Below are 13,508 nucleotides of genomic sequence, written 5' to 3' on the forward strand. Positions count from 1 at the left end.
CAGAACTGGACCCCCCCGAGGCCCCCCCGAGGCAGGCACGGGACTGGGCTGACTGCCCGTCAGCCGGCTCTAATGGAAGGATGAGGCTCTCGGCCCTGCTGCCTGGCCTCTCGCTGGCGGGCGAGGGGCTGCCTCCTTCCCCGACACAGAAGCCAGGTGCCTCGGGAAGGACATTGAACCCGCGCTGTCCTCTCTCCCACTCAGCCTTCCGCATCAGCGGGTGGAAACCCCGTGTGCAGCCACGGCCTGCTGGGTACGGTGGTGGCCCTGGCTGGTCTGCACGCATACGGGCACCTCCCGGGGTGGGGAGGCCTGGGGGGCAGAGGCCTGTGGCAGAGGGAGTCAACCCACCACGAGCTGCCTCCTAGCACTGGCTGGGGGCGACGCAGGGTCGCGGGGCCTGGTGGGGCCCGACACGCACAGGTACAGAGTGGAGGGCCGGGTTCTCCTGCCGCCCTGCACCCCCATGCACCCTTCCCCCCCACCTCCGCCCCCGGAGAGCGAGGCAGGTGTTTCCCGGCAAGGGTGGAGCGCTGACACCTGAGGGGACCTCACCAGGCACGTTGATTAGCACCCTGCTGAGCAATTTCCTGTGCTGGGTCTCAGTCCTGAGTTTAGTTCACAGATTCTTTCTTTAAGGACTTCTTGCTTCCTTGCGGGGCGGTTCAGAGGCTGCAGTGACTTGGCAGTGAGCCCGCCAGGGGAGGCCGGAAACTTCTCCATAGGCCAAACAGCAATTTCTTAAAACTTTTTCTTTGAAATAGGCACAGACTCACGGCAAGTGCAGATGGCGTGCAGGCCGGTCACCTTCACACCATTCCCCAGCGTCCTCGTCCCCCGCACAACACCAAAGCCCACCAGCCCTACACACACGTGTGCTCACTGCCCTCATCGCAAGAGTAGATGGGGCCCCCCTCCCTCCGCCGCCATCCCTGTGGTTTAGGGCGTGGCGCCGAAATAGGTCCTACAAGTGTACCCGGCATGGTTCCCGGGAAATCCGCGTCCTCCGGGCAGGCCTCCAGGCTCCACACCCAACCCGCCTGACGCGGACACTTGGGGAGCACGCGAGGGTGTCTCTGCAAGGAGGTGCGGCCCCATGGTGTGCGGCAGGCCTGAGCCGTCCCGCGTCGGCTGTCACCGCCCAAAAACAGAACCCGTGTCTCCGCCGACCAGGCTCACCCCCCATCTCCCCGGGGGCAGGGCTGGACACTGGCCAGGTGGCGTCCACGGCGCAGCGGGGTCGGCGCTGGAAGGAGTGGGCGTGCTGTCGAGGAGGCCGGGTGCGTGAACGCGTGGGGCGGGTGGGTGCTGTCCCGGTGCCACCTGGGTCTGGGAGGTGCTAGTGTTTCTCACCGCCGTGAATGGCAGGCCGGTGCGCGGTGGGCGGGGGCTGTGGGATCGGCGGCTTCCGGCAGGGCTGCGTCGCTGACTGCGAGGTCTGGGGGGGGGCAGGAGGGGGGACGCAGGGACCAAGGTGGCCGCGGGGCCTGTAGGGTCTGCGGGGTCGGGGTTTGGAGACAGTGGCCTCCTGCCAGCCACCATCTCTGCTGGACTTAGCCTCTGTTTCAACCAGCACCCAAGGAAATGGAGCAGAACGCCTGAAGGAGGTGGTGAAGGCCCTTGCTTTCTGGGACGTCCAGCAGCCTTGCGGGCCAGGCCTCCCACTTCTGAGTGTGTCACCGGGTTAGCCGGAGCCCCCACCCTTCCGCCCGAGGTCCTGCACTCAGAACCGAGGTGCCTGGGGCCTCAGGGTCTCCAGGCACAGTGGGGAGGGGTCCCTGGGAGAGCAGGGGATCCCATCCTGGTCCCCTTCGCCCCCGAGACGGTGGTCCCCCACTTGGCCCCTCCCCTGTCCAGGGCAGCGAGCCAGAGCCCTGGGCCTCCTTTCCCTGCAGTATGGCAGGGCAGGTGGCCTGCCGCACAGCCTCACCCGCCCCGGTGTGGGCACATGGGGCGTCTTCAGCAGGACCAGGGACAGGAGCCTGAGCCCAGGGCAGGGTCGCTCGAGCCGCTGGGCCTCTGGGCAAGTAGAGATGGTGGGGGCTGGCCCACGAAAACTGCTGGAGGACCCGAGTGCCAGTGTGGTGTCCCCTCCAGCAGCAGGAAGCAGTAACTGCTTGGACTAGGGCCATTTGGGGTATTTAAGGAGCAGGTGGCCGGCGGTCAGAAAGCTCTCAGGAGACCACACAGCCATCCAGTGGGGAAGGGGTACAGCCAGGGCTGGGGCTGCACCCCAGAAATGGGGGGCACAGTGGGCCTCGCAGGACCCAAGACCGACTGCACCCGCCCCCGTGCTCCTCCACACTTGGGCCCCTTCCCTGCTGGCCAGCCAGCCCCCCAGGCGGGTGTCCTGGGGCCACGACGCCCTTTCCAATTGCACTTGCCAAGCCTTTGGCTTCTTCTGCTTCCTGTCGGCGGGGGAGAGCCCGTCACGCTCGTGGCCCTGTGCTCTTGAAGCCTGGCCTTCCCGCGCCATCGTGAGCAAGCCGGCCGCCCGGCTGCCCACAGGCTTCCGTCTGGTTTAGCAGACCGGATCACGCCCTATGCTGCGGCAGCTCGGGGCAGGGTGCGGAATGATGGATGGTGCCTTCCCGCACGGGCGGCGTGACTCCTAATGAAACACTTATGATTTATTCCAGCCAGGAACCCGGCACGGAGCGCGAGGTGTGCGGTCATCTGCAGGGCGTACCAGCGCTGTCCTCAGAGGGCTGGGGGGGGGGGGGGGGCGTCCCCACGTGCACGTGCCCACACGTATTCACACACGTCGGCGCACAGACACACGCCCACCTCCTCCGCGCCCTCACGTCCTGGGCTGGCACTCGCTGTCCCCACGCCACCCGCCTGCTCGTGCTAGGATGCGGGCGAGCGTCATATTGCCCAGTGCTGCCCGAGAGAGGACCGCCGGGGGAAGCGGGATGGGGGACCACGAAGTCGGGGTGGGGGAGCAGGAGAACTTTCTGCTGTCAGAGACCCCGTGTGACTGTGCGCAGCCCAGGGGACCCCACAGACGAAAGGCAGCTGCGGCGGGACCGGCCGCGCCGGGACCCGGCTGGGACCAGGACCCCGCGGTGGGATGGCCGAGGCAGCTGGGCCTCGCTGCCTCTGTTGTCACGGGCCTGAGAAGGGGCAGCAAGAGGCAGCCACCGTGCCTCTGAGCCCTGGTCTCTACGGGCGGGCGGTCTCCATCGGCCCTTCTGGGACACTGCTGTCTGCGTGGGGACCTCAGGCTGAGGTCACAGCCGTTGGAACTCAGGCTTTGCCGCCTTGTCCTGAGACCCCGCATCCACCGCCGTCCCACGGGGTCACCACTTGGGGGGTGCTGCTCCTAGACACGGGCACCCAGCCGCGCGTATGCACCTGTAAACACGCGTGCCTGCTGGTGACCAGAGCCCCTTCCCTCAGGCGACACAGCCGTGTTCAAGGACGGCAGGTACTGGATCCGGGGTCGCACGTCCGTAGACATCATCAAGAGCGGTGGCTACAAGATCAGCGCCCTGGAGGTGGAGCGGCTCCTGCTGGCGCACCCCAGCATCACAGGTCCCCGGCGCCCCCACGCCCCGCCCCCACGTCTGCTGGGGCCCGCCCACCTCCTCCCTCGCCACCTCCTCCCTCGCCACCTCCTCCCTCGCCACCTCCTCCCTCGCACAGCCCCTGTGCTCAGGAGCACGGCCCCAGGGAGGGCTGGAGCAGAGGCGTGGGCATCCAGAGCTGTGCCCAGGGGCACCGGTGGTTGCGGGTCCAGGAAGCTCCTGACCTCAGGTCACAGGTTGTGAGGACCCTGAGGACGGCAGAGGCTCCCCAACGTGACCCACTCTGGACTTGTCGCTGTGCCCAGTCCTCTTAGCGGTGACTGTCTCCTGGGGCCGTGCAGGGAAGGCAGAGACATGGGAAAGCCGACCCCCGCCCTGAGCTCCATCCAAGGGCCATTGGGGACCTGCCCCCCCCCATCCCCAGCAGGGTGACCCCATGCTGACCCCACGCCCCTTCCAGGTGGCTGCTAAGTGGGGCTTTTCCCGGGCCCTTGCTTCAGGGCCCCCATCCCGGGCATGTCCCGGGCCCGTGTTAGCCATCGTGGCATTTCCAAGGCGTCCCTCCCTGCTCTTCTGTCCACAGATGTGGCTGTGATTGGAGTTCCAGACATGACATGGGGCCAGCGGGTCACCGCAGTGGTGACCCTTCAGGAGGGACACTCACTGTCCCACAGGGAGCTCAAAGAATGGGCAAGGTAGGGGCAGGCAGGCAGCGGTCCTGCTGTCGGGGGAAGGGACAGGTGGGGGGTGGGCCGTCCCGAGGTCGGGGGAGGGGTGGAGGGGGTCTCCGGTCCTGCTGCTGTCCATCTAGGGGTCAGGGGGAGCCTGAAAGGTCAGGTGACGTGTTACGTTCCCCAGGCCGCCCCCCCCCCACATACACACATACACAAGGGGCCCCAGGAAAGGTCTGTAATGGCAGGTAGAGCAGAGGTAGCGAAACGAGGGTGCCGGGTGGGAGCCCCCGTCCTTCCAGCGGTGGGACAGGGTGCGTGCTGGGGGGCCTCTCCAGCCTTCCAGAGGAATCTGTGGGCAGGGCGCCCCCTTCTTCTCCATTCCCCCTCCCCGGGCTCCCTTCTGTCCGCTGGACACAGGCATTTGCACGTGCTCTTTGGGAGTCGGGGCCAGAGCCCTCCCGTCCTGCGCCCCGACCTTAGCCGCAGGCCCGTCCCTCACCATGTGTCCCTTTCCCGGGAGCCTCTGTGCCATATGCCGTGACCCCGGGGCCTCTGTGCCTGCCAGCCTCACAGGCCCCCTTCCCTGTGTCTGCGGTGCCCCGTGATCCATCGGGCTGGGAACCGACGGGCAGGGACCAGGGTCTGGAGGCAGCTCAGAAAGGAAGCTGCCAGTAATGGCCCCAGATTCTGGGAAGTTTCTCCTGCCCGTACCCTCTCCCCTACAACCCCTTCTTCCCGACTTGCCTCCCTCTCCTCAGCACTAAGATCTTTTTAGCTCATCCAACGTGATTTCACAAACAGCAGGAGAGCCTTGTTTCGTGAGGGGCAGCACAGCTGGGCCAGGAGCTTCCCCTGGATTTTCGAAGTCACAGTTGGAAGAGTCGGTTTAACAAAGGAGAAGGTTCTAGTGGCTGTAGCTGCTTTGATTAGACAAATTACTTTGTGAAGGAGAAGAAAGCACACACCCTGAGCTGAGCTCTCTGCGGAGACTGTCAGGGCGCAGTCTTGGCCGCCCCCGTGTGGGGAGCCCCGCACCCCAGGGCTCGTGTCCACCCCGCAGGTGTGTGTGCACACGCCTGGCTCGGGGCCGGGGAGGGCGCGGGACAGGCTCTCCGTGCTCTGGGGGATGCACACGCCTGGTGGGGCTCTCTCTGCTCGGGGGGGCCCCCTGGGAGGCCAGGGCAGGCGGCCGACCTGCCGCCTCTAGGACCGTAGCACAGTGAGGCCGGTGTCCGGGCTTCTGTGTCCTCAAGCGGGGCAGTCACTGGGCGGTGGCACGGAGGCCACCCACCCCGCGGAGGGAGAAGAGGGATCTTCCTCCCGAATGGGCAGGTCTGACTCTAGACCTGGGTTCCAGCTCTGCCGGATGAGGCTCTTAGTGAAGGTCCTCTCTCTCCCTCTCTCTCTCTCTCTCTCTCTCTCTCTCTCTCTCTCTCTCTCTCTCTGTCATGCTCACTGCCGTTTGGGAGTCTTTCTAAAGGTTCTTGCAAATGACATTTTCCTCTATGCTCCCACGTTTTTCCTTTCTGAAGGTTCCGCCCTCACAGACTCCACTCCTCAGGGAGGGCTGACTTCCTCTCTGTGCTGTACCCGAGCCAGACCTGGGGGCTCAGGCAGCACGTCCCCTCGGAGGGGATGAGTGTGGCCTGGGACGGGGCGACAGGGCCACGTTTGCAGGGTCTGGGACGTGGACCACCCACTACCCCTCCACCCCCCAAATACCAGGTCGGGAAGGGGTGTGGATTTACACACCAGGGAAGAATCTGGGGTCTGTGCTCTTGAACTACGGTGTTGATGTCTGATGAGGCCACGGAGGAGTGGTGGGCATTGGCTTAGTGCCTGCTGGGCTTTCTCCCGGGAGAAGCGCCGTGAAGTAGCGGGTTGGGAGGAGGGACACCTCCGTGTCCACGCGTCCATTTCCCCAGGAAGCCTGCTGTCAGCACACAACTCCGCAGGATCCCCTTCTGAGAGCACAGCTTGCCTTGCGGTGTTTCTAAAAGTTTCCTGCTTGGCCAGTTGCTGAGCTGAGACCCCCTGGCAGAGGCTGGGGCAGCACACCCCACCGTCCCCAGGGTCAGAGTCCTCGGTCCAGAAGGACTGCTGTCCTTGGAAATGGCGGGGTCCGCAGGATTTAAACCTTCCTGCATCCTTCATCACACCTTTAGGTCGCTTTCTGATTTTCATGGCTTTTGTTCCTTTTTTCAAAAGTGGCTGCTAAGTTAGGGTTTGTAACCCTGGGCTCTAACTTAACCACCATTTGCCCCCCGTGACGTCCTGCCCCTCCGTGCGAATGCCGCCCCCGATGCACACTCACCCACACTGCGTTCTTCACTCTGCTGACCCTCGAGCCGCTGACCCCCGCGCAGTCGAAACTCTGTGTGTTCTGACCCTGAAGACTTACCTGCTAACGGCCTGCCGTTGAGCGGATAGCCGTCGATCAATGGCACTTTGTAGGTCGTGTGTCTTACTGCGCTCTTACAGCCCGGAGGGATGCGGGGAAGAAATGTTAGGAAAATCACAAGGGAGAGAAGATATATGTACAGTCCTGTGCTGTATTTATCGAAAAATTCCACTGACACGCGGATTCATGCAGCTCAAACTGGTAGTGTTCAAGGCTCAGCTGTATTTCTGTTCGAGCATCGGCTCTCAGGGCTCAGTCACAAGGAAGTGATGCGTGTTTCCGTCCTGTGCCCCCAGGCCCGCCTCTGCCCTCTCTCTCTGGGCCGTGGCACCAGCTTCGCACTGGCCTGCCGAAGGGGACGCAGGGGAGGGCCACCCACAGGCACTGGAGGCGCGGGGTTTTGGGCGGCGGGGTGGGGGGCTGAGAGGGGCTGCGTCCCTGGATCGGACCTCCAGGTTCGCCCTGCCATGCTCCAGAGCCCCTCCGGCAGTCCTGGTGGCCTCGCAGCAAAGTCCAGCCCAGCTGCCTGTGTCCTCTGGACCCTAGTGGGCAGCTGGCCGTGTGTCGAAGCTGCCGGGACCACCGGTGGGCCCCCCTCTCCCCTCACGAGCCAGCACCTGAACCCCGAGCCCCCCAGAGTAATGATGCGTTCAGTGTGGTGTTGGTGATGCTCACTGCCCATGGCCAGACGGACACGGCCCACGAAGACAAGTGCGTGTTCATGAGCACCCGGCCGCTAAGGCTGAGATTTGGGAGTTCTCTGCCACGGCCCCTCACGAGCTCACCACGACCTCCCCAGCGGCTGAGATGCCCCCACAGCTTGCAGACCAGAGGCCACATGTGCCTGCTGGCCCCGGGCGGACGTTGGGATGCCGTGTCCCTCTGGCCTGAAGCTTGTGGTCAACAGCCCCAGAGAGTGGAGCTCAGTGGCCCGGGAGGCCAGGAACTGCTGTGCTCTCCTGCCCCCACTGTCTGGTCGAATCCTGTGGTCTCCTCACGAAGGGGCAGGTGGCTCAGACAGGGCCTCAGGGGAGCCAGTGCCTACGGCCCGAGGAGCAGTCCCAGAGTAGAGCCCGGGGGTGGCAAGATCCTACCACATGGCCACTCACAGGAGAACAGGCCATCAAATGGGGCCCCTAGTGGGACTGAGGAGTGCATGGAGGGCAGCACCAGCCCGCGAGGGGCCCCCAGCCCTGCCCGCCTGCCCGTTCCGTCCGTCTGGCTGCAGCGCTGCAGCCCTGCCCTGCCCTGGGAGGCCTGACCCCGAGGAGGGCTCGTCCTCTGCCCACAAGGGAGCCTGGAACCCAGGCGGAGGCAGCTCCCTCCATGTTGCTGTCCTGCAGCGGGGTGCCCTTCCAGAGCCGGCTCGGACGTGGCCGGGCTTCGGGGCCCCGTGGGACATCTGCCCACCTTGCGGGCTCCCTGTTGCGTTGGGAGGGGGCTGTCCGGGCCCCAGTGCCTGCCACTCAGACGCTGCTCCTGTCTGCAGGGGCGTCCTGGCCCCGTACGCCGTGCCCTCTGAGCTGCTGCTGGTGGAGGAGATCCCACGGAACCAGATGGGGAAGATCAACAAGAGAGACCTCATCAGGCAGTTCTACCCGAGTGACCAGGGTGCCCCGAGGCCGGGCACCGGTGAGCCAGCGTCCCCTGTAAACTAGAACCCCCCAGATCAGAGGGAACAGTGCTGGGGCTAGCAGAAATGAGATCACAGCGCTGATTTTCAGATCCGACGTGACCCCCTGTCGGCTCTGCTGCGTCCTCACAGCCACACCCGCACCGAGCGTAGCTCCCTGTGCTGCCGTCTGCTGGGCGGGTCCCCGCAGCGTCCAGGGGCACGCCCCAGGGCAGCGGGCCTCCAAGCAAAATTCAGTAAAGTCTGTGCAGAAAAGACAAGCATGTGCCGTGCTGTCTGCCCAGGGGGGCACCGCGTGCCGGGTACAGAAGTCCTGCCTCTGTGTGCACAGCCGAGTGTCTCCCACAGTCTGGGCTGTCCATGTGGCCTCCCCAGGTGACCTGTGACCCCTCCAGGCCCTCCTGGCTGAACACCCGACTGCTCAGAGAAGCCACCCGGGAGAGTGGGCCTGGGTATCCTGGTGGGGACAGCCCCGCACCGTGAGCGCAGCGTCACCAAGGGGCGTCCCTCTGCACAGGGCCAAGCAGACCGCCACGGGGACTCAGGGCTCAGAGCAGAGCGCCTGGATGCCGTGCTGGCGGCCACATGTGGCCCCATGATCCCCCACAGGAGCTTTCTAGACCAGGGGCCGGGGGGCCTCTGTGATGGATGAGCCAGGGGATCCGAGTTTCTGGCTCTGTGGCCACGCGGCCCCTGTTGCTGTCGATCCTGCTCTTTGTGTGAGAGTCCGGCTGATGGGCTGACGGCTGCCCTGCCTTGACCCGCCTGTCTGTGCCACGCCCTCCCCGGGGCCCCACGGCGCCCTTTTGCGTCCGCCCCACAGCCCTGCACCTCTGCTCTTAGTGGTGCTGGCTCTGGCACGTGGGTGCCCCACCCACACTGCAAGCGGAAAATCCAGAAGCTTCTGGATAGTTTATCGGAGACCACAGCAGCTGCTGTGCCCAAGACTGCTGGAGTCTGGAGCTCTTTCTGAACGTTATGTGCCCGGAACACTTGCCTAAAAGACCAGCAAAATGGGGCTGGGGCGGGAGGGGCCACTTTGGCCCTGGGCAGGGGCCAGGTGCTCGCGACGCTGTGGAAGCCGGCCGACTACTCCCCTACTCCCGTGCAGTGTGCGGCCTGGCTCCCCGAAAGCCTGACCCCAGGCGTGGTGTTTGCTCCAGGGTGACCAGCCCGTGCTCCTGCCTGAGCCCGGGACACGCACACCGGTCACTGCCTGCCAGGCAGGCTGGCCACCGGAAGGGCTCAGCTGGCTGCCTGCCATCCGACTCTTCTGGGGGGGTGGCCCTCGGCACCACACGGGACAGCTTGTGCTCAGGCTGACCCTGGTCTGGCCTTGTAACTAGGGAGCCTCCTGCCACTGGGGGGAATCAGATCGAAGGTTGCAGGGTCTTCACTTAATCCCACTGATCTGACACCTCTTAATCCTGAAAGCTTTGATTCCTGAAACCATTTACAAAATTATTTAGTTTATGCTATACTCTGTATCAAATACCTTGAAAGCCTAATAGTCACCTTCTACCAACAAGACCACAGAAGGATGTTGGCTTGTTTCGGGAACATGTGCCTCTGAGGACACGGGATGCCATGTCCTCCTTGTCCGTGTGACCGAGCATGACGAGGCTTCCCCCTTGGCTGGACAGCCCTACGCCGTCCTGCACTCCACTCCCAAAGAAGGGCCAGGAGCAGGTGCCTGAGGTTGGCCGTGGGCAGCTTGGTTAGCGGCCGCTGGTGCCCCTGGTCCCCCTCACCCCCAGAGGGACTCCTGCGGAGGCGTCGGCCGCCCTGGGGCTGAGGCCGTTGGAGGGCAGCGGGCGGGCCCCGGAGGGAAGGAGCACACACAGCTGGGGCAGACGGCACAGGTCCACGCCCACGTGTACGGGCACCGGGGCCAGCAGAAGCCGGGCCCCGTGACGTGGGGGAAAGGCTGGAAACAGCCTCGTCTCTGCCTCAGTTTCCCTCTTTGTGACTTGAGGCTGGCATTTCCTTAGGGCTCTTCTGGCCAAGGACTGAGGGCTTTGCTTCCTTGGGAGCCCAGTCCGTGGAGGCTGGTGGCCCCAGCGTGGCCTCCCACCTGAGCTCCCTCGAGGGCTGGGCCAGCACAGGCCAGGCTGCCATGCGCCCCTGACCACGTCCGCCACGGGCACGGCTGTCGCCACATGCCTAATCCCTTTACCGGCCACCGTCAACAGTGCAGAGTCCCCGACGGTCAGGGACTCTCCCAGGCCACGGCCACTGCTGTCCACGCTCAGATCTTTCCGTGTCTCCCCTCTGTGCCCTGGGGCCTCCCCCTGCCACCTTCACACGTGGCATCTGGCTTCTCCTGAAACCCTCCTCCCACGCCCCTCCGAGGGGCACGGCGGGAAGTGAGACCGGACGGACACCGGACAAGAGTAGAGATCCTCTGTGCGGCACCCTCGGGCCCAGGACGGAGGCCTCTCCCGTCGGGACAGGGGTGAGTCCCCACGAGGGCCCTGGGATCGGACTCTCCAGCTGAGGGCAGGGGCAGCGGGGCCCCCCCGCCAACACAGGTGAGCGTGGGGCGCCCCCAGCAGCCCAGGGCAGGGGCCAGGTGCCCGAGAGGAAGTCGTGCGAGCACTCTGAGCGCCCCGAGAGCCGGGTCCTGGGGCGCTAAGGCTGGGGTTCCCGTCTGGGAGGGTTGGAGACGGGCCCTGCTCGCTGTGTCGGGAGGACGGCGTAACCGTGTGGAGCGGGACAGCGCCTGACGGATGGAGGCAGCCCCGTGTGGGAGACGCGTGCCTTCAGGGGCTCGGGCCACAGCCATGCCTGCGCACGCACGAGCCCTGAGGCCAGGGTCGGGAGGTCCTTTCCCAAGAGCCCCTGGAACGGCTGAAGCTCTGAAAGCCAGACTCCGTTTCTGTTTTCTCTGCCACGAGGTGGGGGGTGGGGTGCACCCTGAGTACGAGGGAGGGAAGGGCGGCGGCCCCACTCAGGTCCCCCCCGCGTGCAGCAAACCCGACCAGACCGGCCGCGCTCCCGTAGCCCGGCTGTGTTGGACAGACGCCCCGGGCGTTCCCAGCCTGTAGTCCAGACAAACGGGCGCCGTGTGGTGGGCGACGGCCCAGGGTCCCAGGAAGAGGGAGGCCGGGTGCAAACCACTCTCTGTCTGGGGGTGAGGTCAGACGACTAACCAAGCCCAACAGCGAGGCCGCCAACAGACGCGTAACCGTGCGGGTACGGTGGTCTGGGCAGGAGGCCGTCTGCAGGGAGGTGGGGCAGCCGGGAGCCCGGGACCTGGTCGGCAGCCTGGAACTGTGGCAGCAGGGCCATCCCCGGGGACCCAGAGTCAGACACTCTGCCGGCCGTGGATGCCTCTAGAAGCCGGGAGAGAGAGGAAACGGACCGTCCCCCGGAGCCTCCAGGAGGAAGCAGCCCTGCGACGTCTCAGCACATGAGCCCCAGCCTGAGAGGATGAGCGGCCCCCAGGAGCGTGGTGGCAGTCTCCCCTCAGCTGGCAGCCTCTGGTTCCTGTGGACTCAGCCCCTCCACGCCCACGCGGCTGTGACCATGGCGGGTGCAGAATGTGGGAAGCGGGTCTGGGCACAGGAACAGAGGGGTTTGGGGAGGGTCTCCAGGCACGGTCACTCAGCCGGGACAGGAGGCCCCAGCTGTGTCCTTGCCAACACCTCCCAGCAATCCTGCGTTCGCTTCTCTCTTCTGGGTCCCAGGTCGGGGGCGGATCTGTGGGGAAAGCACCGAGGTGGGCGGCCAAGGCACCCGCACGACAGCCCACGTGCCTCTCAGAGCCTGTTCCACGGGCAAGGCAGGGACAAGCGCCCACGCCTGAGGCAGAAGGACTTGGGGGAAATCCCATTCCCGAAGGTCCCTCCCTGTGCCTGGTGCAGGCGGCAGGCTTGGCAAGGGGTTTGCTCCTTGGCCCTCAGCCCCTAACAGGTGGCTTTTCTGGGTCCTCTATCCAGGGGCCCAGCCCCAGGAGCGGGGGCATGGGAACAGGAGCTCAGGACGGCCGGGGGCCCGGGGGGCTCAGGCTGCATCTGAGAAGTGGGGCCCTTCCTGCAACGCAGCCGTGGCCCAGCACAGAGCAGGTACCAGGAGGGCAGCTCCCACCTGACCTGTTCTCCCCCGAGACCACGCGGCCCCTCTGAGGGGGGCTGGGGCAGGTGGCCGGCCAAGGCCCTCCCCGAAGGCCCCAACCCCCTGCGTCTGCTGGCGGGTGGAGTTTCCCCACCGCGTGTCAAGTGTAAGGGAGTGAGCACATGCCTGCAGGGCAGGGCGTCCTTGTGCACGTGTGTGCATGGTGGGGACTGCGTGTAGGGTCCGCGCATGTGCGCGCTCCTGCACGTAGTGGCCCTGGCCCCACCGCAGCCCCTCCCACACGGGCCGCGTCTCGTCATCGGCTTGCCAGTCACGTCGTCGCTAACAGTCTGCTCGTAGATACACGGCCGTCCAATTACTCCTTAAGGGTTACAGGCCATTAAGCTGTCAGTCTGCTTCATTCCGGCCCATCGGCGCTGTCCCCACCAGCACACAATAACCATTAAAATGACACCAGGAACAAGCAGCCGCGCCCACACGGCGTCTGTGACGTTCCCATTAGCGCCTGCCTCAATGAGGAAGGGCCGCTTCTGAGAAGACGATGTCACACTGCACCAGCCAGACGGGCGGCCCGCCAAGCAGACGTACACAGACACACTGATGGGTGTATACACACACACATAGGTACGCTCACAGACACACAAATGTTTACAAACAACACCGATCTGGGCTCTGAAGCCTCCTGCCAGGTGTCGGCTGCCCCTGGGCCCCCAGTGACCAGTGAGGGCCAGATCAGGGTCAGGGATAGCTCAGAGACATGCTGGGAGCCGGCAGCAGCTGGCATGGGGCTCCAGCCTGGGACCCTGTCGCCCCTAAGCAGCCTGCATGTGGCCCCTGCTTCTCCCAGCCCCAGAATGGTGACATCTCTTCACAGTGGCTCAAGTACGTTTTTCAGAACCACTTTAAACACTGAGGACAGAAGAAAGAAGACCGGCCAGTGCCGTGTCCACCCGGCCTGTTGGGTCTTTGCCTCGGGCAGGACTTGCCTTAGATCCTTTTCGAGAAGTAACGACAGCAGTCCCAGCCTCCGTCCCACATTCAGGAGCTGAACACACGGTGCCCGGTGCTCGTGATATGTTCTCTCAGACGGGCACAAATCTGCCACTGAGTTCATGCTGTTCTGCTGCTGGCTGTGTTTGTGGACCTAAGCTCTGAGTTGCCATGCAGAGGCCCACCCGTCTCACGGGTGGATT

General features: G+C 64.9%; 1 protein-coding gene across 4 annotated transcripts in view; it reads left to right on the forward strand.

Moving 5' to 3' along the window:
* Nucleotides 1–13,508, forward strand: part of ACSF3 (acyl-CoA synthetase family member 3) — a 53,525-nt gene that overhangs the window by 35,352 nt on the left and 4,665 nt on the right. For 2 of the 4 annotated variants that reach the window (XM_053906773.1, XM_053906771.1), the window contains exons 8-10: nucleotides 3,403–3,537; nucleotides 4,114–4,225; nucleotides 8,095–8,488. In XM_053906773.1, the coding sequence (XP_053762748.1) occupies nucleotides 3,403–3,537; nucleotides 4,114–4,225; nucleotides 8,095–8,263 (416 nt within the window). In that variant the 3' untranslated portion in view covers nucleotides 8,264–8,488. Of the gene's footprint in view, nucleotides 1–3,402; nucleotides 3,538–4,113; nucleotides 4,226–6,412; nucleotides 6,804–8,094; nucleotides 8,489–13,508 lie in introns of those variants that run through there. The other 2 variants (XM_053906774.1, XM_053906772.1) reach the window with 2 other exon arrangements.

Source organism: Panthera pardus, unplaced genomic scaffold (genome assembly GCF_024362965.1).
Source record: "Panthera pardus isolate Hobbes unplaced genomic scaffold, ASM2436296v1 HiC_scaffold_19, whole genome shotgun sequence".
NCBI classification, from domain to species: Eukaryota; Metazoa; Chordata; class Mammalia; order Carnivora; family Felidae; genus Panthera; species Panthera pardus.